Source organism: Pristis pectinata, chromosome 25 (genome assembly GCF_009764475.1).
Source record: "Pristis pectinata isolate sPriPec2 chromosome 25, sPriPec2.1.pri, whole genome shotgun sequence".
Taxonomy (NCBI): domain Eukaryota; kingdom Metazoa; phylum Chordata; class Chondrichthyes; order Rhinopristiformes; family Pristidae; genus Pristis; species Pristis pectinata.
The window spans coordinates 12,124,451-12,148,488 of record NC_067429.1 but is presented as its reverse complement, the minus strand read 5'-3'; the positions used below and the strand labels follow the sequence as shown (position 1 = coordinate 12,148,488).

The window sequence follows — 24,038 nt, the reverse complement described above, 5'->3', positions numbered from 1 at the left end:
AGGGAGGCTAAAGGGGGAACCTATGGAGGTTTATAAAATTATGAGGGGCATAGATAGGGTGGACAGTCAGGGTAGGTGGGTCTGAAACTACAAGGCATGGGTTCATGGTGAGAGGCAAAAGATTTAAAGGGATCTGAGGGACAACTTTTTCACACAGATTGGTGGGTAAATGAAACGAACTGCCAGAGGAAGTGATAGAGACAGGTATAATTCGAGTGTTTAAAAGAACATCTGGACAGGTCCGTGGATAGGAAAGGTTTAGAGAGATATGGCAAATGGGATTAGCTCAGTTAGGCATTTTTGCAACCCTTGAGAACCCAAGTTTAAGAAAAGTACATTGGCCGGAACAGAATTGATGCTCAGATGGCAATAGGCAGCGGCCCAGCTCTCTGCCGTTTACAGGACGAGCTCCGCCTGAGTTCCGCTGCTTCAACGTCAGCGCGCCGGGTGCGGACTTCGCTGCGTTGCTGAAGGCGGAAGGTGAGTGGAAGCCTGTCTGTAAGTAGCGGCTGTGCAAAGGGCGACGGAGCGTCGTTATTGACTTCCTTTGACTTGGGGCGCAGTCCGAATTCTCCACCGTCTTGTGTGGCACCGGGACCGACCCCAATGCGCTGAAGCCGTGATTCTGTTCATTTCTGAAAGTTACTGGGAATGTTATAAGACAGCAAAGTTTTCCCCTGAAGAATAAAAAATAACCTTCCATTGACAATGAAAGGGCGATTAACACTGCCGTATGATGCACGAAAATGTTATGCTTATTGACAATTGTGAACGAATTGGATTTCCTGCTATTTCTCTGTACTATATTCTCAGGCCTGTATCCACGAATTACAAATACACGTGACCTCCTGATTCTGTTCCTATCACCCTGACACACAGGGTAATTTGACTCTTGTGAAATGAAAGTGAAACTCTCGAAAAAAAACAGGCCAAGCAGAATCCGTGGAGAGAGAAGCAAGCTCCAGATGTGTGTCTTTATTTAAATCTCTGAATAACGCTGGAAAACTGGAATTTGCTCCTTATTTTAAACAAATGCATGGTGATGCTTTAATTGACTGATCACCTACCTTCTACTTATCTACACCATTAATAAGATCCAGGGGAATTTAGATAAGCTCGTTAGGGGAGGGTGGGTAACAGTTACTGAAAGATGGCAGTTTAATGCAATATCATTAAAGGTGGAGAGAATATATTCCGTTTAACAAACACCCCTGAAGGAGGTCAGGGTTTGCAAATTTGCCGTAGTCATGTTGAAAAGGTTGCTTTTTTCACATAAAAGCTAATTAACTACTGCTTTGCATTGGAATATATTGAATACAATAATAAACGTTAACAGGGTTACAGTTAGAGTACTGTGTGCAGTATAGAACCTATAGAAAGAATGTTGTTGCTTTAGAGAAGGTATGTTCGCATTCACTCAAATGCCGCTTGACACGAGGAAAATAAATATAATCACTAATTTGGATTCATTCCATTAGAGCAGTACAGATGTTGTGATGCAATAAGTGTTCATAATCATGAAGGACCGGACAGTGCAGTTAGAACCACAGTATTTTGGATGTCAGTGAGGGGCTGCAGGTACCAGGTTAATTGTGAAACATCTGGAAGAACAGCAAGAGAAAAGTCTGGAAATTAAACCCAGAGTTTCGATTGAGACAGAGACTTCCAGTGCTAAATGGGACCATTGGACGAAGAACTAAGAGATACTGGAGGCATTTGGGAATATGAGGAATCTTAAATAAGATGTTGATACTGGTCATGGAGTTATACAGCATGGAACAGGCTCTTCAGTACAACTCATTCATGACAACCAAGATGCCTATCTAAACTAATCGCATTTGGCTCAATCCCCCTAAACTTTTCCCATCCTTGTGGGTGGAGAAAACTTTTATCAAAGGATTATTTTTAAAACAACACACACAAAATGCTGGAGGAACTCAGCAGGTCAGGCAGCATCAATGGAGAGAAATAAACCGTCGATATTTTGGGTCTAGACCCTTCATCAGGACTGGAAAGGAAAAGGGCAGAAGCCAGAATAAGAAGATCGGGGGAGGGGGAGGACTACATGCAGGCAGGTGATACGTGAGTCCAGGTGAGGGGGGAAGGTAGGAGGGTGAGGGATGGGGGAGGTGTATGAAGCTGAGAGGTGATAGGTAGAAAAGTTCTTAAAACTTTCTACAGTTAATGTTTGTAAACATGTTTAACTAAAATTAGTTATTTTCTTGCAAAGTCATACCTTGTGTACTTACAACACAGACCGAGGCCATTCAGCCCATTGAGTCAATGCCAGTTCCCAGGAGAGCTTTCGCATTGCCCCTCCCTATTTCCCTGTACCCCTGCAACATATTCTGTCTCACACGTGCCCACCAATTCCCCTTTGTTTCTTTTTGACATTATTGTACACCAAAGGGTAATTTACAGTCACCAGTTAACATACCAGCACACCTTGGTGATGAAGAAAGAAACCAGGTACGTGGAGGAAACCCACGCAGTCATGGAGAGAATGTGCAAACTCTGCACAGATAATGTCTAAAATTAAGATCCTGGAGCTGAGGGGCATTAGCACTAACTGTTGTGCCATTGTGCCAACCAAGTTGGATTGATGGTAATCACTAGGAGGTAGTATTTATAATGGCAGGATTGCACTTGTACTGATTGACGTATTCACAGTGAATATCTCTTGACAGATGCTTCTCCTCGCTGCCTTTGTAATCTCGGCCCTGTGGATATTGGTGTTGCTCTGGTATGATATCTACAGAAAGTCACAGGGCCAGAAGAGACCTTTCTTCGGCCTTTTGCACCATTACCTGTTTCAGAGGTGTGCAAGCCTCCTAAGCCTTTGGCAGAGGCGAGGACTTGAATTCAGCACTGAAGATGTTCAACGAGTACAGCAGCGTGTTCTGCTGCACAGGATCCGCAGGAACAGAAACACTGAGTATGGGAAATTGTACCGATTCTCCGAAGTTACAGACCGTGATTCGTTCTGCAGCCTTCATCCCCTAACGCAATATGGTCACTACAAAGATTACATCTGGAGAATTGGTAAAGGAGAGGAAAATGTATTGATTTCAGAGAGACCGAGTGTCCTCTGTGTGACGTCAGGAACCTCGGGTTCTACCACTATTTTACTGTGTGTTAAGGCGGCAACTAATGACTTCCATCAGGTACTGGAACTTTATGTAATGTGGAGTATCTTTGTGTTTGATGCCTGACTGGTCCTAAATCTAACTTCTGAAGATTTCTTTCCACTTCTTTCATCCATTAGTAGGAGGGTCTAGGATCCAAGGGCACAGCCTCAGAATTATGGGACGTCCCTTTAAAACTGAAATGAGGAGAAATTTTTTCAGTCAGATGGTGGTGAATCTGGGGAATTCAATGCCACAGAGGGCTGTGGCAGCCTAGTCATTGAGTGTATTTAAGGCAGAGATTGATAGGTTCTTGATTGGTAAAGGGTTACGGGGAGAAGATGGGAGAATGGGGTTGAAAAAAAATCAGCTATGATTGAATGGTGTAGCAGACTTGATGGGTAGAATGGCCTAATTCTCCTCCTATATCTTACGATCAATTTCAAGCAACATTGTTCCTGCCTCTCCCCAGCTCCCCAAGATATTTTTAAGGCTCCATGTCATGATTATAATTGACTTCTGGGTACCATGCTCAACTTAATACTTGGTATGTAAACATAGAATGTAGTAGAAGTCAGGTGAGCAACTATCATGAGCCAGTAAACTGTTTCACATTGCAGCAGAATTTGGTTTCCATTGAAATTTGATTCATTTGGCTGTGAGCAATGCCGCAGGAGATAAGCAATGTACATACTGTATGTGTTTAAATCAAAGATAACCGAATGGATGTCAGTTGCATCAGTACAGCAGGAAATCTTTTGTTCTGTGAATCATATATGAAACTTAACCAGACATTCTGCAAATAGCTTTCACTGCACAAATTATGATCAGCAAATTCAGTGACATTTGAGCAAAAGGCAACACAATTGTTAGTCTACGACCTTGCACAAGGAACCTTGAAGAATATGTCTTTTCAGAGGGGAGTTTGAGCCATTGTATTGGGAAGGAAGAGGTGGGGTTGTGAGACTGGAATGTACACTTGCACTCGGAGAAGGCTGGAAGATGGAATGCTGCCTGGCGAGGGTGGATAGGGGAAAAGCCAAAGGTTCAGAGAGTGTTTGCAATGGCTGAGGAGAAAGGAATGGAAAGTGCTTTTCTCCCTCACCACCCCCCCATGTATCCTTGCACCAGTTTGTGAAAGTAATCAATTTGATACATGGACAATAAACCAATGTATCCTTGCACCAGTTTGTGAAAGTAATCAATTTGATACATGGACAATAAAGATGAAAGTTCAAACCTTGCAGAAGGTCAAAGAAAGGCTGAGCAAAATGAACTAAAAGGGGAATCAGTGTGCATGGGACTCTGCACCCAATCATATTTGTGAATTGTAATTGTTGCATGTGTGTATGCAACTGTGTTGTAAGTTCTTCTGTATATGGTGGAGCTTTTATCTCCATACCTCTGTAGCATTTAGAATTTGGGGTTTAAAGAAGCAAATATACTTTCACAAACTAAATATAAACCAATTGCATATTAGGTAAAATATTGCAATGTGAGACAGCATGCAATGTCGTTGTAGAGTAATTCTGACAACTTGCACATAGATGATTCATCATAGAATTCTGGAAATTGCAGTTCTGAGTTACCTGCCTCTTCCTGATTGTGGTCTATGAGTACCTCACCAATATATTCATCATTGCAATCCCCATAATGTCATGAAGTCATGATATTTGCCCACTCATTATCTGCTAATCATTTCTGGAAATGGATGGAACCTGTATAAGAATTGTTGGTGATCTGTCATAATGGCAAACATTCTCACTGATTCAGATATGTCCATTTTACTAGTGTAGAATTTCTTTAGAATTTAGTTGTGTTAGAGTTTTTTAAAATGTGTTTGTCCACATTTATCTCACTTTTTTGCTTTCTGTACATAATTTCAATTTGTACTTTTTGGTTTGGACAGAGTTACAGTGACAGTTCTTGGTTGAATAGTGTTGATGCTGCTTTTTCTGTTCATACATACCACTGTTTCCTGTAAGGGAGCTACAATGCACGAAGTGCAATAATTGGCTTCAAACCTTGCAGAAACTCCATGTGCAGTAAATCACAGTGCCAGAAGTGCATAGCTGGCCATGCACCTCATTGAGTCTGTTTTATATTCAGACATTATCAAGTATCAGCTCTTGTATGATTGGTCCTGGTCCCAGTAAAACAAAATGGACTAATTATAAACAGATAAAGTAATGAAACCTGATTCTCAACAAAACTTAATGAAATATTGGAAAGCCTTTGAAGGATTACTACAATATGAAGGTATTGATTATATTAATAATTTAAAATCTTAGTGAAAATATTAAGAATGTATTGACAGCATTGGGCTGTGAGTTATTATTCCATTGTCTGAGCTGATTTAGCTGGCAGTGTGGTTGCAAGTCAGTATCACAAATGGGAAATTAGTCACATCAACAGGTCTCCTGCTGAAAGTTTTTTTTATGCAAGCCATTAAAATGAGATAAACATAACTGGGTGGGCTGGTTAATGTGATTTCAAAGTGCAGTTTAATATTTGCAAGTTAGTTTTGATACAACTAGTTTATTTTTTTATCAGTGTGATGGACATAGTGGTCATTGGCAAGGCCAGCATTAATTGCCTTGTCTCAATGGACCTTGAGATGGTATAGCTGGAGCCACTGTGATTATTGTGGTGAGTGTACTCCTGCAGTGTGGTTCGGTAGAGTGTGCCAGGTTTTTCATCTGGTAACAATAAGAAAAGGGTGATACATTTTAAAGCTGGGTTAGTGTATGACTTGGAGGAACTCTGTGGATGTGGTGTGCCAATGCAGCTGTTCTACCCTAGTCCTAGGTTTTGGAGGTCACTGAATTGGGAAGTGCTACTGAAGAAGCCTTGGCTTTTGCTGTGCACCATTTCATCGGTATATGCACATCAGCCACCATGTGGCTGATGGAGTCAGTGAGTTGGGTGGTGGGTGGGTGTCTTGACCTGGATGGGTGTTGAGTTGCTTGGGTGTAACGGGAGTTGAACTTATCCAGGTAAATGGAGAGCCTTCTCTGGCACTACTGACTGGTGTGAAATTTACAGTTTGAATGTTATCTTTAAACAAGTCCTTAAGGGCAAGGTAGTCCCTATTATTAGAATGATAGATACTTTTTATAGAAATAACCATAGTAATTTCTACAGTATATTGAAGCTCTTTGCTATCATTGCTTTATATTAACACCATCTAAAACTACTGATTTTTTTTCTCCATGTTGCAGGGCCTTGGTGCATGCTTTAATGCAAAGATTAATGCCTACCCACAGACCAGAAATCTACAGAGAACTGCAAAGTTTTTCTACCCTCCCGTTTGGAGAAAATCAGAATCAGGTATTCTAGTTGGCCCCAACTGTGTCTCCCCCATGCCTTCCAAACACACATTGAGTTCATATTCAACACCAGTGGCCGGATATGAAATAGCAACTGCAGCTGAGGCACAGTATATTCATCTCCTTTTTGCTCTCAAAGATAGAACCTTGGGAATCCTGGAGGCGAGCTTTGCTTCCATAATTTATCACGCTTTTACTTTTCTGCAGCATCAGTGGGAGCAATTGGTTGAGGACATTAGATTGGGACGAATAAATCCCGAGCTGACTGTTGCTGATGACATTCGCCTGAAGTTAAATGCTCAGTTAAAGCCTGATCCTCGAAGAGCCTCGGAACTGGCCGTAGAGTTTGTGAGCGGATTTAGTGGAATTGCTCGCAGAGTGTGGCCCCACCTCAACTTGGTTCTTGCTGTGGATTCTGGTGCAAACGAACTGTATGGTGATCACCTGAAACGATTCTACTGTGAAGGTGTTCCTACTTATTCTTCTATTTATGCAGCCACTGAAGGTAATGAAGATTCTCTTGGCTTTGCATGATACCCTAACTTCTTTTTAAACTTCTTTTGATTGTCACCTTCCAAGGTCAGATAAGTGAAGCAACCTGCTCCCAGGCTCACCAAGTTATACTTGGCGATCGTGAATTTGAATTTATTTTGCACCTTTAACATAGAAAAAACACATCCCAAAGCAGAAGTGCATTGTAGGGAGAAAGATGCCAAGCCTAAAATGGAATGGTAGTCAAAAACTTGGTTGATGGTGTGTTTAGCAGGAGCATCCAGGGTATTAAACTCAGCCCAGATAGACTTTCTCCTTTTCTGTCCCATGTAGAGGATCACAGGGCATCTCAACATGTGTTTGAATCTCAAAAATGTGGCAAAGTTAATCGAATGATTATGTTGATCGTGTCTCAGGATCACAGGCTGCTTTCCTGTCATTACATTCTTGATTATTAAGTAAAAACTTAACAAGTTTGATAAACCAGTTTTAAAAGTTGGCAGTGTGAGGTGATGCACCACTTTGGTCATGAGGTTTAATTAGTTTCTCATGGTCATCTTTATTCTACCATTTTTGTGAATGACTTCATGGAAACGAGTCGGAAGTTGAAGCTTTCCAAGACATGCATGGATATTCAATTGCTTATCATGAAGTTGAATCTTATCTTTCAGTTAAGGCAGTTTTGCAGAGCTAGGTCCTGGTATTCAGTGTATCTGGCAAGTTCTGGCCACTTATTAGTTATTTGATGATTTCCTTTTTAGTTATTTAAATTGGGAAGTTGGTTTATCGTTGTCACATGTACTGAGGCACAGTGAAAAACTTTGTTTTGCATGCAATCCATACAGATTTTATTACATCCGTACTTCAAGTTAGTACAAGGGAAAAGCAATAACAGAACACATAATAAAGTGTTACAGTTACAGAGAAAGTGCTGTGTAGGCAGACTAAGGTGTAAGGTCACGACAAGGTAGATTGTGAGGTCAAGAGTCCATTTTATCTTACGAGAGGTCCGTTCAGTAGTCTCATAACAGTGGGATAGAAGCTGTTCTTGAGCCTGGTGGTACATGCTGTCAGGCTTTCGTATCTTCTGTTCGGTGGGGGGGAGGGGGGGTGGGGGAAGAAGAGATGTCTGGGGTGGGAGGGGTCTTTGATTGTGTTGGCTGCTTTACCGAGGCAGCAAGAAATGTAGACAGAGTCCATGGAGGGGAGGCTGGTTTCCATGATGTGCTTTGTGTGACAACCTTGCAACTTAGCCTGTGTAGACCTTGCTGAAAAGACATCAGAAACATATAAATCACTGAGAGTGAGTGAGAGCAGTTATTTCCCCAGTGCAACTGACCATCTGGTTTCTACCTTGCAATGTGGACGTGGCAGATTCTAGAATGGTTTTAGGCGGAAGAACTTCTGAAACATTCATGTAGTATCATGGGACAGGGACATATCGAATGAAGCTGCATCATTAGGACTTGATATTAGCTGTTGTGGCAGGTGAACGTCAATATAGCCACGAAGGATTTAGTGGGTCGAATGGCTTCCTGTGCTGTGATGTTTCCATGATTGGCTCAAGCAGCCTGATACCATACTGCAATTTCAGTGTGATCCTATATAGGGATCTTCTGTATTGATGTGCAGCTGCAGGGATCTTATGTTCTTGGTTTTGATCTGGAATAGTGGGCTTGAAATGTTCCTCTAGTATTAATCTAATGTAGCAATTGACAATCCAGAAAGCACATTTTCAATTTTAAAGAAGCTGAATGAAACTTGGTTTAGCATGGTGGTGGAGTCACAAACCTTGTATACAAAGGACTAGAAGATTGATCAAGAGACGTGAGTTCAAATTTCCCCAAGGTAGTGAGGGAATTTAAGTTCGTGAAATTGAATAAATGTACAATTTAAAAAAAACATTTATAATGGTGGCCATAATCGTTATAAAAATGCACCTGGTTACCTGGTTCACTAATGTCCTTCAGAAAGGATATTTACCCCCCTCACCTTGTCTGGTCTATGTGACTTTAGACCCACACCAATGGGACTTGATGAAATGGCAATTAGAAATGACCAATGAGCAACACAACCCATGAACAAGTTACCAAATAATGTGGGCCCTGGCATGGAGTAATCCATTTACAATTTGCTCCTGGGCTCAACTAGAGGATTTGGCTCCTGCTGTGGTGAGTTGCCAGTGAATGCTGACAGACTGTGCAACTGGATCCTGATACTCTCAGCCCCTAATGTCCTTGTGCATACTTTCCAACAAGAATCATTGAACAGCAGTGAGGAATTGGAACACTGGCTCTTTTATTTTCCCTGATCTAGCTCAAGGGCACTTAAAGCAAATGTGAGTGTGTTTGTATTAGCATCTTGAACCTCTTTCTTAGGTCTCATTGGAGTGAATCTGTGGCCAGAACAGAGAGAACGACATTACCTTCTATGTCCACAATCAATGTTTTATGAATTTATTCCTGTCAACCTCTGTGAAGAAGAGCAACCACAAACACTGTTTATGGATGAAGTAAAGGAAAATGAGTTATATGAACTGGTTGTCACCAATGCATCTGGTTTATACAGGTATAAATCATCAGATATTTAAAAGCAAATTTAAACATTGTTACTTGCATTCTATAAGTTTTTTAACATCAGCATATTGCAAAAATTACATCCAAGGCAAAGGTTAAAAAATACAGCCCAAATGTTCTTTATATATTACTGTTGATTGTGTTTTATGAATATAGAAAATGTTGTAAAGGTTAAATTGTCAGATAGCATTGCAACACTGTGGCTAAGTGAATTGTGCACACTAGGATGACAGACAGGTCAATGTCTGGCATGGCTGCTTATTCTCTATCCTCTTTGCTATTGCCATCCAAGGAAGGCATCCCAGTTATGTGGAAGGTCAATAGGTGAACAAACTTCAAGAAGCATATGTGATTTTAAAAGCCTTATAGTCATCATGCTTTCTAAAGTACTTATGCTCCATCTAACTATGATTAACAGCATCGATCACTCAGTTTGTCCCAAGCTCACAGTGGACCCGTGAGAGTCTGGTCCCTACTCACTGTAATGGGCTGAATGCAAGCGGTTTTCTTTGGATCCTTTGACGACCACCAGCACAATTCAGCCCACAATAACTAATTTGGTCCTGAAACATTAGCCCTGTTTCTCGCTCTCTCGCTCTTTCTGGATACTGTCTGATCTGCTGAGTAACTCTAACAGTTTCTGCTTATATTTCAAATTTTGCACATCTGCAGTTTTTTGCTTTTCAGTAACTGTTTTAGTCCTGTTATAATTCTGATGAACCTGAATCACGCCTTCTCCAAGGTCAGTATATCCTCTCTTCCACATGAAGGGCTATTAACTCTGTTGCTTCCTCCCATTGATATTGTATGACCTGCTGAGCATTTCCAGCAGTGCTTTTTTGTTTTATTTACTGTACTCCATATGAGTTTTAACCAGAACTTTGTGCATTTCCACCTTCCCTTGTGTGTTCCTGGCTTCTTGGCTTAAAGGTTAACGTTCCATTAGACTTCTAAACTATATATTGCAGCTAGTAATTTTCAATGACATTCGTACATGGGTCGCAAAATCTGTTCCTCTGCACTTGCTAGCTTCTCATTGCCTAGCAATTACTATTTTGCTTTGGGTGTTGGATCTCACACCTTTGCACAATTCCTTATGTTGCAAATTTTCCCACACAAGTCTATCAATGGTCCTGTACGACTTTGAGCTCCCATCTATTCTACGTACTATTCCATATAACTCGTTGTTATCAGCAAATGTATTTACATAGCTGTACATTCCTTCATCTAAACTCTTTGGTATTTTGGAGCCTCCAAGATTGACTGCTGCTGTTGTTGAGTTTGGGACGTATCCAGGTTTACTTCTGGCATATTGGGATCATGAGGAAAGTAAAGGACATCCTGTTATAGCTTCATGTTGTATGACCTTGTAGTACCAACATGCAGCCACAGAATGGAGCTCTGATCTAACTGATGTGTGTAAGCAGCAACTGTTCCTCTGATTCTCATCCTAGGCAACCAGCCACACCCAGCACATGATCTGAGGATCATACAAAATGTACAAACACGTAACATGCAAAATTCCCTCTACTGAAATTGTTAACACAATGATAAAGCTTCACCATTTATCCATTTCACTGCTGCACTCCCTACACTTTCATACCTCCAGAGTATATTTCCACAACTGTCTATACTGTGTTCAAGGGATCATTATTCATGCCACAGATAACTATTATATGAGTTGTGTTACTGGACTAATAATCCAGAGATGTAGACTAATGATCTATAACTGTGAGTTCACATTCCACCACTGCAGGTGGGAAATATTAAATTCTGTTAATAAAATGAATTGGAAAATTGGAAAAGCTATTGGTAATGATGACCATGGGGCTTCCAGATTGTGATTTTAAAAACTCGTCTGGTTTCTTGATGTTCCTTGGGTGAGGAATCTACCATGGTTGCCCTTTATGCTTGCTGGTACATGTTTCCAGACACACTGTCACCTGAAATGGTGCCAACAACTTTCTTGAAACACAATTAAGGGCAGACAGCAAATTCTGGGCAGATACCTGTGGTGCCTCTTGCAGCCTCAGGACATCCTGAACTTCTTTATAACGGTTAACTTATTTTTTTTGAAGTGCAGCCATTGCTATAATGTAGAACACGTGACAGCCAAGCTCTCAGAAATAACAATGTGATGAGATTTTGTTTTTTAGTGACATGGATTTGGAGGTAAATGGGGAATGGAACACTGGGGAAATCACCAGAGTTTTGATCCAGTTGCAGTAAATCATTCTGGCTTTCATTCCAATTACAGACTACTTACGGGCAACATAATATCAGTCAATGAATTGCAGATGGGGCAGGGTGTGTGACTCATAGCAAACGGCCAGTTGTAAGCAGAGTCAATTTACTCAATAAACAATCAGTTTAATGAGTGAAGGAAATGAACGACAACAACTACTTCTGCTAAAAGCAGCATAATTACTCCAGAAAATGCAGTGAGTGGAGGGTGTAAAATATAAATTATGTGTATAGAATCAACCTGAGCCACTTACAGTGTGTAAGTTCGGTTTAAATTCGGTTTGTCCCCTTTGACTCTCACTAACTTTTACTGATGCACCATAGAAAGCATCCTATCTGGATGTATGACAGCTTGGTATGGCAACTGCTCTGCCCAGGACCGCAAGAAACTGCAGAGAGTTGTGGACACAGCCCAGCGCATCACAGACACCAGCCTCCCCTCCTTGGACTCTGTCTTTACCTCTCGTTGTCTTGGTGAAGCAGCCAGCATAATCAAAGACCCCACCTACCCAGGTCATTCTCTCTTCTCTCCTCTTCCATTGGGTAGGAGATACAGGAGCCTGAGGGCACGTACCACCAGACTTAAGGACAGCTTCTACCCCACTGTGATAAGACTATTGAACAGTTCCCTTAGACAATGAGATGGACTATGACCTCACGATCTACCTTGTTGTGACCTTGCACCTTATTGCACTGCACTTTCTCTGTAGCTGTGACACTTTACTCTGTACTGTTATTGTTTTTACCTTTACTACATCAATGCACTCTGTACTAACTCAATGTAACTGCACTGTGCAATGAATTGACCTGTACAATCGGTTTGTAAGACAAGCTTTTCACTGTACCTCGGTACAAGTGACAATAATAAACCAATACCAATACAGCAGTCTGCGCACCATGTTTGATTGGTAGGGAATTATCCAATCATATTCAACCTGGCTGACTAAAATGCTATCGCCAATATAGTTATTTCCCAGTAAGCAGGAAATAATAGGATCAAATAAGCAGGAAACCCCCAATAATCTGGCATGCTCAGTACTTTGGTGGTACTAGACTGGAAGATTTTCCAGACAAAATAGTATGTTATTCATATTACTACCCAAACACAATTTTAATTCACTTTATAAAAATGTTTCATAGTAGTATCATAAATTTTCCAGTCAACCTGGTAAGTTTAAAGGAAAACTGAGTCCTGATGAGCTGAATGGGAGCTCGGCAACCAGGGTCCCGGTGTGTGTTTCAAGAGAACATGGGAAAACAGTGCAATGAGATAGCAGATTATAGTTTAACTGTATTTTTCAATAACACCCAGCTTAGCAGAACAGCTGATATGAACTGTGTTCTGATCCAACATGATTCTGTTGTAGGAGAATTCTATCCTCGGGCTTTGGACTGTTTTTTAACTTCTTACAATTGCATGTGAAGACATCACGTGCCAAAAACGAATGAGGTTCCCAACACATTAAGACCAGATGCAATTGATTATGCAATAAAAGGTTCCAGAAAACTGCAAAACCTGCAGGCAGATTCATGCCGTTAGAAATGAGAGATTTAATGCTACACCTAGCAGGGGTTAAAAATATCTATGCAAGCCCAAGGGATTTTTTTGGTTATATGTTGGCAAGTGTACTTCAGAATGTTATCGATTATCCAGCAAAGTTTTGGTGTGAAGAACAAGCAAAGTCATTACAGTACAATTCTAAACAGGATACAGGAACAGAGTCCTGGGTATACTTGCACAGACATCTTTGAAGGTGGTAGGGTGGGTTAACAAAGTGATTAAGAATGGTATCGCAGGCTTTATAGGCAGAGGCATAGGATACAAACACAAGGTTATATCAGAACTCTATAAGACACTGGTTTAGCTTTAATTATATAATTTGTTCCTTTCTGCTCATCAATACTAGAGATGCACAAAAATCATTTGGTATAATGGTGCTGTGGCTGACTGATATTAGCTACACAGCTGTAGAAGCTATGGTTATTTTACTTGGAGCAGAGATGTTGAGAGGTGATTTGATGCAGTAATTGGTTAATATTGACCTTGTGTTCTGAGTGTCAGATTCCAAGCTGTGCAGTGGGATGGTGATGAGGTAAGAACTGGGCAGAATTGCAGTTTCTAGTATATTACCAATTCCCTCTTCAGATTATAAAACTACAAAAGCTGACAAATCAACTCCCTTCCCATCTTCTATATTCTGCTCACTTGCCGACTACAGATCTATTTCCACTCTGTGCTCACTGGGTGACAAAGCCTCAGTTAACTGAACTGCATGCAAGCTTCTGAAACTGAGGTTTGCTGTTGGTTATTTGGGGAATTATAGACACAGTCTCCAACTACAGGGAAACTTAACAGCATGAATATTGAATTCTCCCACTTTAGGTAATTCCCCCCACCCCATGCTTCTTCTCTTCTTCCCTTTCCTAGCCCTTTTTTATCCTCTCTCTTCTTACCTTTTACCCATCTCACCCCCCCCCACCGTGGTTCTGCTCTCCCCTCCTCCCCTGCACCTTGCCTATCACCATCTCTTACCTGCATCTACCCATCACCTCCCTGTGCCCACCCCGCCTCCCCTCTTCTGTCCACCTGTCACTGCTCTGCTTTTCCCTCCTATATATTAAGCTTCCACTTTTCCTATTTTCAGTCCTGAAGAAGGGTCCCAACCCCAAACGTTGACCGCCTGCTTTTCTCCACAGATGCTGCCTGGCCTGCTGAGTTCCTCCAGCATCATAGTTTTTTTTTCGTCTCCAACCGCAGGGCCTCCCTGTGTGAAGTACTCTACATAAATAGACAGAAAACTCAAAATTCAACTTTAAGGACTTCATTCTGTACCTCAGAATAATTCTGAGCATGTGATTTTGTTGATCCTTTCAGATACCGGATAGGGGATGTTGTAAAGGTGGTGGCTTTTCACAATCAGAGCCCGGTGGTTGAATTTAAATACAGGTGTGTGAGTTCACTTTCATCAGCTTGTTTTACTTAGTTTGTTTTCTGTAAAATATTTTGCAGAACCTCAAAATTTGTTCTTTATTTCTTTGTCAGAAAAGGCCAGATGTTAAATGTTAGAGGAGAGAAAATTACAGAGGAGGCCTTCTACCAAACGTTACTGCGTGCTATGAAGCTGTGGCCTGGAGCAGTGCTCCTCGATTACTGCTGCGTAGAGAGTGGCCTTTTGGGTAGGTGGATGACAAATTATTTGATGAGGGCTAAATCTAAAGGAATTTTAACTGCACATTTGAATTAGAGAATGTATTATGTCTGATTTTACGTTAACTAGTGTCTGATATATGACAACTGTATTAGCTTAATACCAGTCAAGTGGCAGAAAGTCCCAGTTCTAAACCCTTGAGCTCCAGCACATTTCTGAAGGAGAGCTACACTGTCTTTAAAATGAGATTTTAAACCGAAGCCCCGTCATAATTACAGAGAGTACAGCACACAACCAGGCCCTTCAGCCTACCAAGTCTGTGCCAAAAGTCAACCAACCATTTACACCAATCTGACAATAATCCCAAATGTTATTCTCCTCCACATTCTCACGAATTTCCCCCAGATTCTACCACTCATCTACACATGGGGGCAATTTATAGTGACCAATTAACCTACCGTCTTTGGGTTGTAGGAGGAAACCGGAGGGGCCAGAGAAATCCCACATGATTACAGAAAGAACATGCAAACTCCACTCAGACGGCACCCAGATTGAACCTGGTGGCTGTGAAGCAGCAGCTGTACTAGCTGAGCACTATCTGATCTCCTAGGTGGATGTGAATGATTGTACATTAATATTTCAGAGAAGTGTAGACAGGTTATCCCTGGTGTCATGCAGCAATGTTTAGCATTCAACCAACATCACTAAAACAAATAGTCCTGCCATTATCACATTGCTACTTATGGGAGCTTGCTATGTGAAAATTGGCTGCAATGTTTCCCACATTTCATTGTTCACCACACTTTAAAATTATCTCATTGGAGATTTCATTATCTTGAAAGTGATATGAATGTCATTATACAAGTGCAGATCCTTGAGGTTTGATTTATTTGTAAAACACATTTCACTGACTCATTGTTTCATAACAGTCTGTGCAAATATTCAAGGAATTTGAGGGAGAAGGGAAATGGCTTCTGGAATGAGTTATTAAACTGATCTTTTGCCCTTTGACACATGTGTACAAAACCACTCAGTCTGAGTGAAAACACAGATGAACATCTTTAACAGCTGCTATGTGGTTTAAGCAGTTCCCTTATATTGTAATCAGATCCTAAATTTTTCCAAGAATTTGGTAATAAGATGGAAATGAACGTTTCACTCTGGCAATGTCAGAGGCATGCAGTTTTGAGAGAGGACTCGACCTGTGCACATGGGAAATACTGGAAATCTTAAAACAGAAAATGTTGGAAATACTCGGCAGGTCAGGAGGTGACTTCTCAGGAGGGTTATTTCCAATCGATGACCTTTCACTCTGTGTCTGACTGCACAATACTTGATTTTGCAGTTTGTTGCAAAAGGACACCATGTTCCACTGCCCAGTACCAATGTTCTTCACCTGGATCACAGATCAATTCATCAAAATTGTATTATTTTTAATAAAAACCTTGTATCAGGCATTGCATGTAATCTTATCCTTCCCTCAAAAATGGAAGGCAAGCTTGCAGCTGATGATTGGAGCACAGTAATGCTTAAGTAATAATCCACTACATTCCTCTGCTATCCAGAATCAAAAGAAAGGGTTTGAGGTGGAATCCAACAGCAAGAGCAAGATGACCATTATAGAACAGTATAGCATCCTCCAGTAGATTGTTGCTCCAGATTCCAGCATCTGCAGTCTCTTGTGTCTCCTTCAAATTTGCTCATACTTTAGAACATAGAAGAGTAAAGCACAAGAACAGGCCCTTCGGCCCATGATGTTGTGCCAAACTAATTAAGCCAATGATGCCTAATTACACTAATCCCTTCTGCCTGCACATAGTCCATTTCCCTCCATTCTCTGCACATTCATGTGGCTATCTAAGAGCCTCTTAAATGCCTCCATCATTTCTGCCTCCACCACCACCCCGGCAGTGCATTCCAGGCACCCCCCGAATTCTCTGTGTAAAAATAAAAAGCTTACCCTGCACACCTTCTTTAAACTTTCCCCCTCTCACCTTAAATGCATGCCCTTTAGTATTAGATATTTTGACCCTGGGGAAAAAGATACTGGCTGTCTACTTTGTCTGTCATCTAATTGATAAGATGATGCTGTTCTGAATTGCACATTGTTATCATAAATCTAGGTTTGCATTTATGTAGCTCCTTTTGTCACATTCTTTTACAGTATTAGTAATTTAAATTGTGTACCAAAGATCCTGCGAACAGTGATGCGATAAAGACCAGATATTCTGTTTTATTATTATAACAGAGGGAATGATTGTTGCCCAAAATACCAGGAATAGCGCCTCTCTGTTTTTAGAAACAATGCCCTCCACCTGAGAAGCAGACAGAACCTCCGTTTAGTGCCTTAACCTAAACACAGCACCTCTGTCAGTTCAGCAATCTCTCAGTATTACACTGGTGTGTCAGCTTTTGTTTTAATGCTCAAGCTGCTGGAGTGGGACTTAAGGCCACCAATTTCTAACTCAAAGTTGGAATGTTACCAACTGAACCACATTAGTCACAGAAATATAAAATCCACACTGGTTTGCCCTCTCCATCTTTCATTTGGAGGCAAAAGTGTTTTGCAGACATCCAATTTCATAGAATTATTCAAATCACACTACTGCTTAAAGATACCCCAGAATGAAGCTAAGATCAAACATCTGGTCATCTTAACTTGATGAATCATAGGGGCCAGATTGGACTGTCCACGTCATGAGGAGAACATCAGTGAGATTTGTATTCACAAAGGTTGCAGACTGCATTTGTGTATATACACACCAATTACAAATGGATGCAGTCAGATCAGGATCCAATACACCTTAAATGTAAATGAGCCATTCTCCAAGTAGGTAGGCTTGAGTCGGTTTTCTGGGAAGGACCCAGAACATTTCCCTGAATGTTAGAGATCATAAACGTGACTGACTACTTCTCTGAATGTGGCCCCTACTTCTGCACTCTTCAGCTAGAGGAAACGGTTTCTTGGCTACAACCTATCAATCTCTTTCAGAATTATTTATGTTTCAATGAGATCACTTTTCATAAAATTCCATTGTTTACTCTGTACTTACTCATTTATACCTTTGAGGACTATGCATCACTTGTCCCTCTAACACCAACACAAGTGCCTATGTCCAGAACTGCCTGAATGCTGAGGAATTCTGTCCTTTATAGACAGTTCATCTGAAGCACAGATGAGGTTAGGAGGGCACTAAGGCTCTGTTTTCTTTTGGAACTGGGCACCTAACTCAATGTAAAAATGTGTGGAATTGATGAAAAACTTGACCTGCTTTTGTATGCAAGTATAGTGTATTACATAGCACAGGCATGGATGATGATAAATCCAGTCAGAAATGCTGATGCATGGACTTTGTCTGGAACTTGGGGAAGACCAGAGAGCCCAGAACTCAAGCCTTGGAAGGTCTCCTAGCAAAATGCCTTCCACAGACACTATTGCACATGAAAGTCACAGAGCTTCCAAACTTCCATTGATCCACAGGGAATGATCCACTGGCTCCAAGGACCACTCTGATGTTTGTAAGACTGTTCATAATGACTGGTGCAGCTAATCCTCCCAGGAGCAATGCACTGGTTTATGTTTCACACATAGGTGGCACCCATTTTATCATCAAATAGTTTTGGTTCAAGGACTTAAGTTAATATCCAGATCTATCCAAATACCTTCTTCCTACATTTCATTGGAGAACTGAGAAAACATTGTAGTGTCTTAGTGATGAATCACTAAGCAGTCTTTTGCCTGTGCTCTGTAGGCATGTCACAGATCCCAAGTGACTATTCAAGGAAGAGCAGGAAGATCGCTCTTCCTTGGAAAGTCTAAGATATTATCAAGCAAGTTCCCTCTATAACAAGATTCAAGTAGTTACTTTCTCATGACTGGTGGCCAACATTGTTCCTTCAGTCAATACTACCCAGAAATAGATTATCTGAATATCAGTCACATCTGCCTTCAGTGGGATTTCGCTGTGTTTAAATTAACTGTTACAGTTTACCAAATCACAGTGATGAACTTCAAAGTTGATTAATTACTTATAAATTATCCAGAAGATTTTATAAAACATCATGTAAATGCAAGTTCTTTTTGTCAATGTACCAATATTTTCCATCGGATTAGTCCTATGACAGAATGTAAAGTTCTGTGTCACCACTTTTATTAAGGGAAATTATATCAGCTAGCACTTAACTTCAGTGGCTTTGCAGTCTGTCACTACAGGAGTATTAAGATATTGATAATTATAGTAAGGTCCTTGACTTTGACCTCCAGGGGCCAATTTCTATTAGTCTGTAGAGAGATGATCAATGTTAGTAAACTTGGAGTAACTATAACTCTGCCAATCTACTGCGGTAATATAAGATAGCCTGATTTTAATCTAAAGCTCCTGTAAAGCATTTCATTGGCAAATGAACTGCTGAAACACTGGGTTACTATGATAATTTTGAATTATTTTGAAGTAATTCAAATTTCTTCCCATAGGACCATTTTGTGGTGGCTCAGATCCTCATTATGAGGTTTTTGTGGAGATAGAAGGAGTCAGAAACTTGTCAGAGGATCAGCGTTACAAGGTGAGACTCCATCCTTATTGTCCCTTATTTTAAGCTAAAAATAGTTTCTCCTTTGTTAGGTTAGGCAGGCTGTTGTTAAGCAATGCTGTCTGATGGTTACTATCATCATCGAAATCATGTAAATCAGCAAAAATATAGAGTGAAATTGCCACTCTCCTGTTCTGATTGGCAGTGGATTTATCTATCCACCTCATCAGAGTGTTATAGTTAATTTTAGATTTATTATGTTTAATTACTATCAAAAACTAGGCTGTACTATAATGATTATTTTTCAACCTTATTGTTATTGAGGTCCTTTTTTCTATCTCCTTCAGTTGGATCAGTGCCTTCAAGAAGATTCAGTGGTATATCAGTCATTTCGACGCAAGGGCAGCATTGGCCCAGTGAGAGTTCACATTGTAGCAACGGGCAGCTTCAAGGAGCTAACAGATTTCATCATTGCAAATTTAGGTACTTCGCATAATCAGTTCCAAATGCACCGTGTCCTGAAGAACAAGGAATTCTTGGACTTCATTCAAAGAAAAGTAATTTCATGAAATCTTTGGTTTTGTGTCTTTGAGCTTTAATTTGGCTTCATTCACTTCTTTGATATGTAGGATTGATAAAGACCACCACCAGCCCCTTATGGACGGAATCCTACCTGGACCTGATTTTGTTTTTACCTTTTTGTGGGGGGTCATCATGAAATCGGTTTTGGAGCTGGTCAGGCTGTGCAGGCACCATTGGAGCATGGAACCAACCCTGCAGAGTTATTGTCATTTTGCCAATATTTGGATTCTAATATATAGCTTCATATATATATATATATCGGCCTCTGCAGTGAAAAGTGTGGATTGGACCTACTGGAATGAACTGAAACTCCTGCCTCTGCATTCTGTGTGAGTGTCGTTGGTCAGGGAGATCGGGTATCTGCTGAGGTAGAACCACTTACAGAAAAAAATCATTATTATTGTAACTAATCATAACTCATTTATCTGCATAATTATTGGTTTTATTTTCTGCTTTAAAGCTATTTATATCGGTAAACTTTTACATTAAGTGATTAAATTTGCATACATCGATGCATAATTTGACTTAATAATTCCTTCCCTTGCAAACTGCTTGCAAGGGAACATTGGCATTGCTTGACAGTAATGGGCTCATACTTTGTATGTCATGTTTTAGCCTGATTGTTGCCTGCTGTGATATATCCAACTGAAGTGGGAATGACCCCCAGCTATGTATTTCAAACATGGTCATTTTGAGGGTACAGCCACTTTAGTTACAAATCTCACCATCTGATACTGGGCATTTGTTTATATTATAGGACAGACTGTCAGCTGCTTCATCATCTGGTTATGCCTTGGTAACCTGACACAGCGCCTTCACTTTAATCCAGTGTGTGTCCTCTTATGAATGTGATAACATCTGGGCATCTGTTAATCTAGTCTGTTTGTGTGTGGCCACAACACAAGTAAAATCATGGATGTTTATGATACAAACTGAATCCTCACAACCTTTCATGGTGTTATCAGCTGATGTAGTACAGTTAAGATTTATCACACTTGTTCTGTACCTTTTTAAGTTATGGTACTCCAAGTGCTTATCCATATACTGTTTGATAAGGGTTTCTGCTTTTACCATGCGTTTGGACAGTGAGCTTTAGGTCCCCACTATCATCTGAATTTTATTTCCTGCCAGCTCCCACCTAATCCTTCCAGCTATTATCATAAATCTAAGAGTGTAATTAGTGAATGTGACCAGATTGGCAACATCAGATTGTTGCAGTTGCTTCTAAGCCCTTAGAATTAATCAGAGGACAGTGGATTTCTGGCTGTTAAGTCACAAAGGAATCATAATACGATGGTCCTTTTTATACAGTAAATAACAACGCATGGCTTGAATTCTTCAATCTTATTTTATTTGTGGTTAAGTTCAAAGGTCTTTTTTTCAGTTTTCATTACTGTTTTGCCACAATCAGATGTCTTCAGTTACTTTAAAGGAAACTCGCAAGGTGCATCAACTTTTGGCCTCTGTAAAGTGCAACTACAGTAACATTGGTAATAGTTGTAAACTAGTTCATGCTTTACCTTGTGTCTTTGTTTAAAATCTTCATTTCTCGTCACATTGTCACAAACATGTTTCGTTTTCTGCTCCATTTTAGTGTTTTTACTCTTTTAACCCTTTTTTTAAACTAAACCACTGAACAACACACCTCGGATAAAATTAGATTGGTGAAAGGTCTGTGTGTATTTTGAAATGTATGTGAGGCGACATTTAAAAAAAAATGTTGACATGTATTTTTATCAGTTAAAAAAAAATTACCAGTGTGGCCTTGTGTGATTTATCTCTCTTTTTATCTGGTTGTTTTTCAGCTGCCAAATGACTCGTTATACTGGCAAAATCTGATTACAGTAAAGTTAAATACCAGATAAAATTGATCAAAGTTCATTTGCTCTACTAAAGTATGATTGTCAACTTCAGTCAGAAGTTACCGACTGTGAGGGACTTTCAGTCATTGGGGAGAGTTTGCCCTGTGTTTCAAATGATCAGCTAGCTTTCTTTATACCTGAAAGGGTTGATGCCGATATTTGTATGTGACTGAGTGACTCTTAAAATGGGACTGGCTTGGGTGTGTACAATGATCTGTTCTTATTTTATTAAATGACTAGTTAAGTTCATACAGTGTTAAGTCTCCCAAGTCAAATGTTATAATGATGAAGGGTTCCACTATTGTGGGATTTTTTTGCTTTTGTGTTTGGCTAAATGAATGCACAATATTGTAACTTTTCTAGTATCTGTGGTCCTGATTTAAAAAAAAGACATTTTATTTAACATTCTTCCAAAATCTAAAAAGTCTCAAAGCACTTGAGTGCAAATGGTGTACTTTTAAAAACAAGTACTTTTGTAGTGTTAGGGTCATGGCAGAGCAAGATCCCACTAACAGCAATATATTAATGACCAGAATAGCAATGGTTTGCTTTTAATTTATAGTCATTGGCCAGGACACCAATTAACAAAAGATCAATGAATATCATCCAACATTTTAAACCATATTTCCATTGGTGTTTGAAAATGTTACTGACTGCTGAATGGTTTGCTCACTGTTCTATCCATAAGGTGCTGGGGCAGGGCAGGCTTTCCAATAATTAAACTGTTTTGGTGCAGCTGCTGTTGAGTCATATAGCATGGAAACAGGCCATTCAGCCCATCGAGTTTGCACCAACCATCAAACACCCATTCACACCAAATCTAGAGCAGTCTCCACCAATCACCTTCCTGCCTCTGTCACTATCTCCACCCTTCCCTCCTCCACCTGGCTCTCTCTGCCCATCAGCCCCTCCTCACTTAGATCCACTTAGCCCTTGCCAGCTCCTCCCTCACCCCTCCCTCTCAGCTCTTTATACTGGCTATCTCCTCTTTACACTCCCTGATGCAGGGTCTCGACTTGAAACATCGACCATCCCTTTGCCTCAATGGCAGCACAGCAGCATGGTAGCGTAGCGGTTAGCGTGACGCTATTGCAGCGCCAGCGATCAGGGTTCAATTCCCACCACTGTCTATAAGGAGTTTGTACGTTCTCTCTGTGTCTGTGTGGGTTTCTGTTGGCTGTTCCGGTTTCCTCCCACATCCCAAAGATGTGTGGGTGGACTCGTTGGGCCAGAAGGGCCAGTTACCTTGCTGTAAATAAAGTTTTAAAGCTTTTTTAAAAAAAATGCTGCCTGACCTACTAAGTTCCTCCAGCAGTTTGTTTTTTGCTTCATTATAAACCCATTTTTATTCTCCCCTCATTCCCACCAATTTCCCCCAGATTCTAACACTCACCCACACACCAGGGCAATTTACAGGACCAATTGACCTACATATTTTAGGGATGTGGGAGGAAACCCGAGTACCCAGAGGAAACTCACGCAGTTATAGGGAGAATGTGCAAATTCCACACTAGATTGAGCCAGTGTCTCTTGGGCTGTGAAGCAGCAGTTCAGCAAGCTGTTTATAGTGAAAAGACCACTTCCTTGCTTCAACACAGGAGTTACTGCCCTGGGATCTGCTGGTAAATGGCAGCACTTCAAACTTGCTCGTGGATTTAGAATGCCCGATTCTGTCAGTCTGCTCCATTCAAGGTTCTGCATTTACCCTAGGGAGTTGGTTCTTGGATCCTGCACTAAGACAAGGTGCCAGATCCATAAATCATTGATTCCAATGGGGATTGTAGGGCTGTGAAGTAAGGAAGCAAAGAGGAGAAATGCTGCTTTTTCAATTATTGTTTTAATGTTTTATTTCATGGCCTTGAAGTGTTTTTATTTATTTAGTACATTTTAAATCATTTTGTTTTTTAAATGTTTCAGAACATCAGACAATTTGACAGCCAGTAACACTAAGGGGTAGGAGAGGTTTGCCAGCTGTCAGAGCTTTAAGGAGTGTTTCGGGGTAGGGATTCAGAGCAGGCAGGACGTTGCTGCTGCCCACCCCAACTGCTAGACTCGGATGCATGGGGCTAGCAAGACTGGCAAGTATCAGGTAAATTTAGGCCAGGGCGACCCTGGTCAGAGATTGCAAGCACTTGCAACACTAAACTTA

The 24,038-nt window shown here is 40.7% G+C and overlaps 1 protein-coding gene across 2 annotated transcripts; it reads left to right on the top strand.

Annotated features, from left to right (window-relative positions):
* Positions 1 to 395: 395 nt before the first annotated feature.
* On the top strand, positions 396 to 23,105 carry ghdc (GH3 domain containing). 2 transcript variants are annotated; one of them, XM_052038631.1, is made up of 8 exons: positions 396 to 480; positions 2,688 to 3,164; positions 6,347 to 6,959; positions 9,325 to 9,514; positions 14,642 to 14,713; positions 14,810 to 14,943; positions 19,390 to 19,478; positions 19,793 to 23,105. In XM_052038631.1, exons 2-8 carry the CDS (start codon positions 2,688 to 2,690, stop codon positions 20,012 to 20,014), a joined length of 1,797 nt encoding a protein of 598 aa, XP_051894591.1. In that variant the 5' UTR covers positions 396 to 480; the 3' UTR covers positions 20,015 to 23,105. The 2 variants fall into 2 exon arrangements, with proteins under 2 accessions (XP_051894591.1, XP_051894592.1); XM_052038632.1 differs by lacking the exon at positions 396 to 480 and adding an exon at positions 481 to 498.
* Positions 23,106 to 24,038: the final 933 nt, after the last annotated feature.

Excerpts from the sequence above, each read along its gene's own strand:
- ghdc (XM_052038631.1), top strand. The coding sequence starts at position 2,688 with ATGCTTCTCCTCGCTGCCTTTGTAATCTCGGCCCTGTGGATATTGGTG. Across the intron at positions 3,165-6,346 it reads CAACTAATGACTTCCATCAG|GGCCTTGGTGCATGCTTTAA; the intron begins GTACTGGAACTT and ends TCCATGTTGCAG. Across the intron at positions 19,479-19,792 it reads CAGAGGATCAGCGTTACAAG|TTGGATCAGTGCCTTCAAGA; the intron begins GTGAGACTCCAT and ends TATCTCCTTCAG.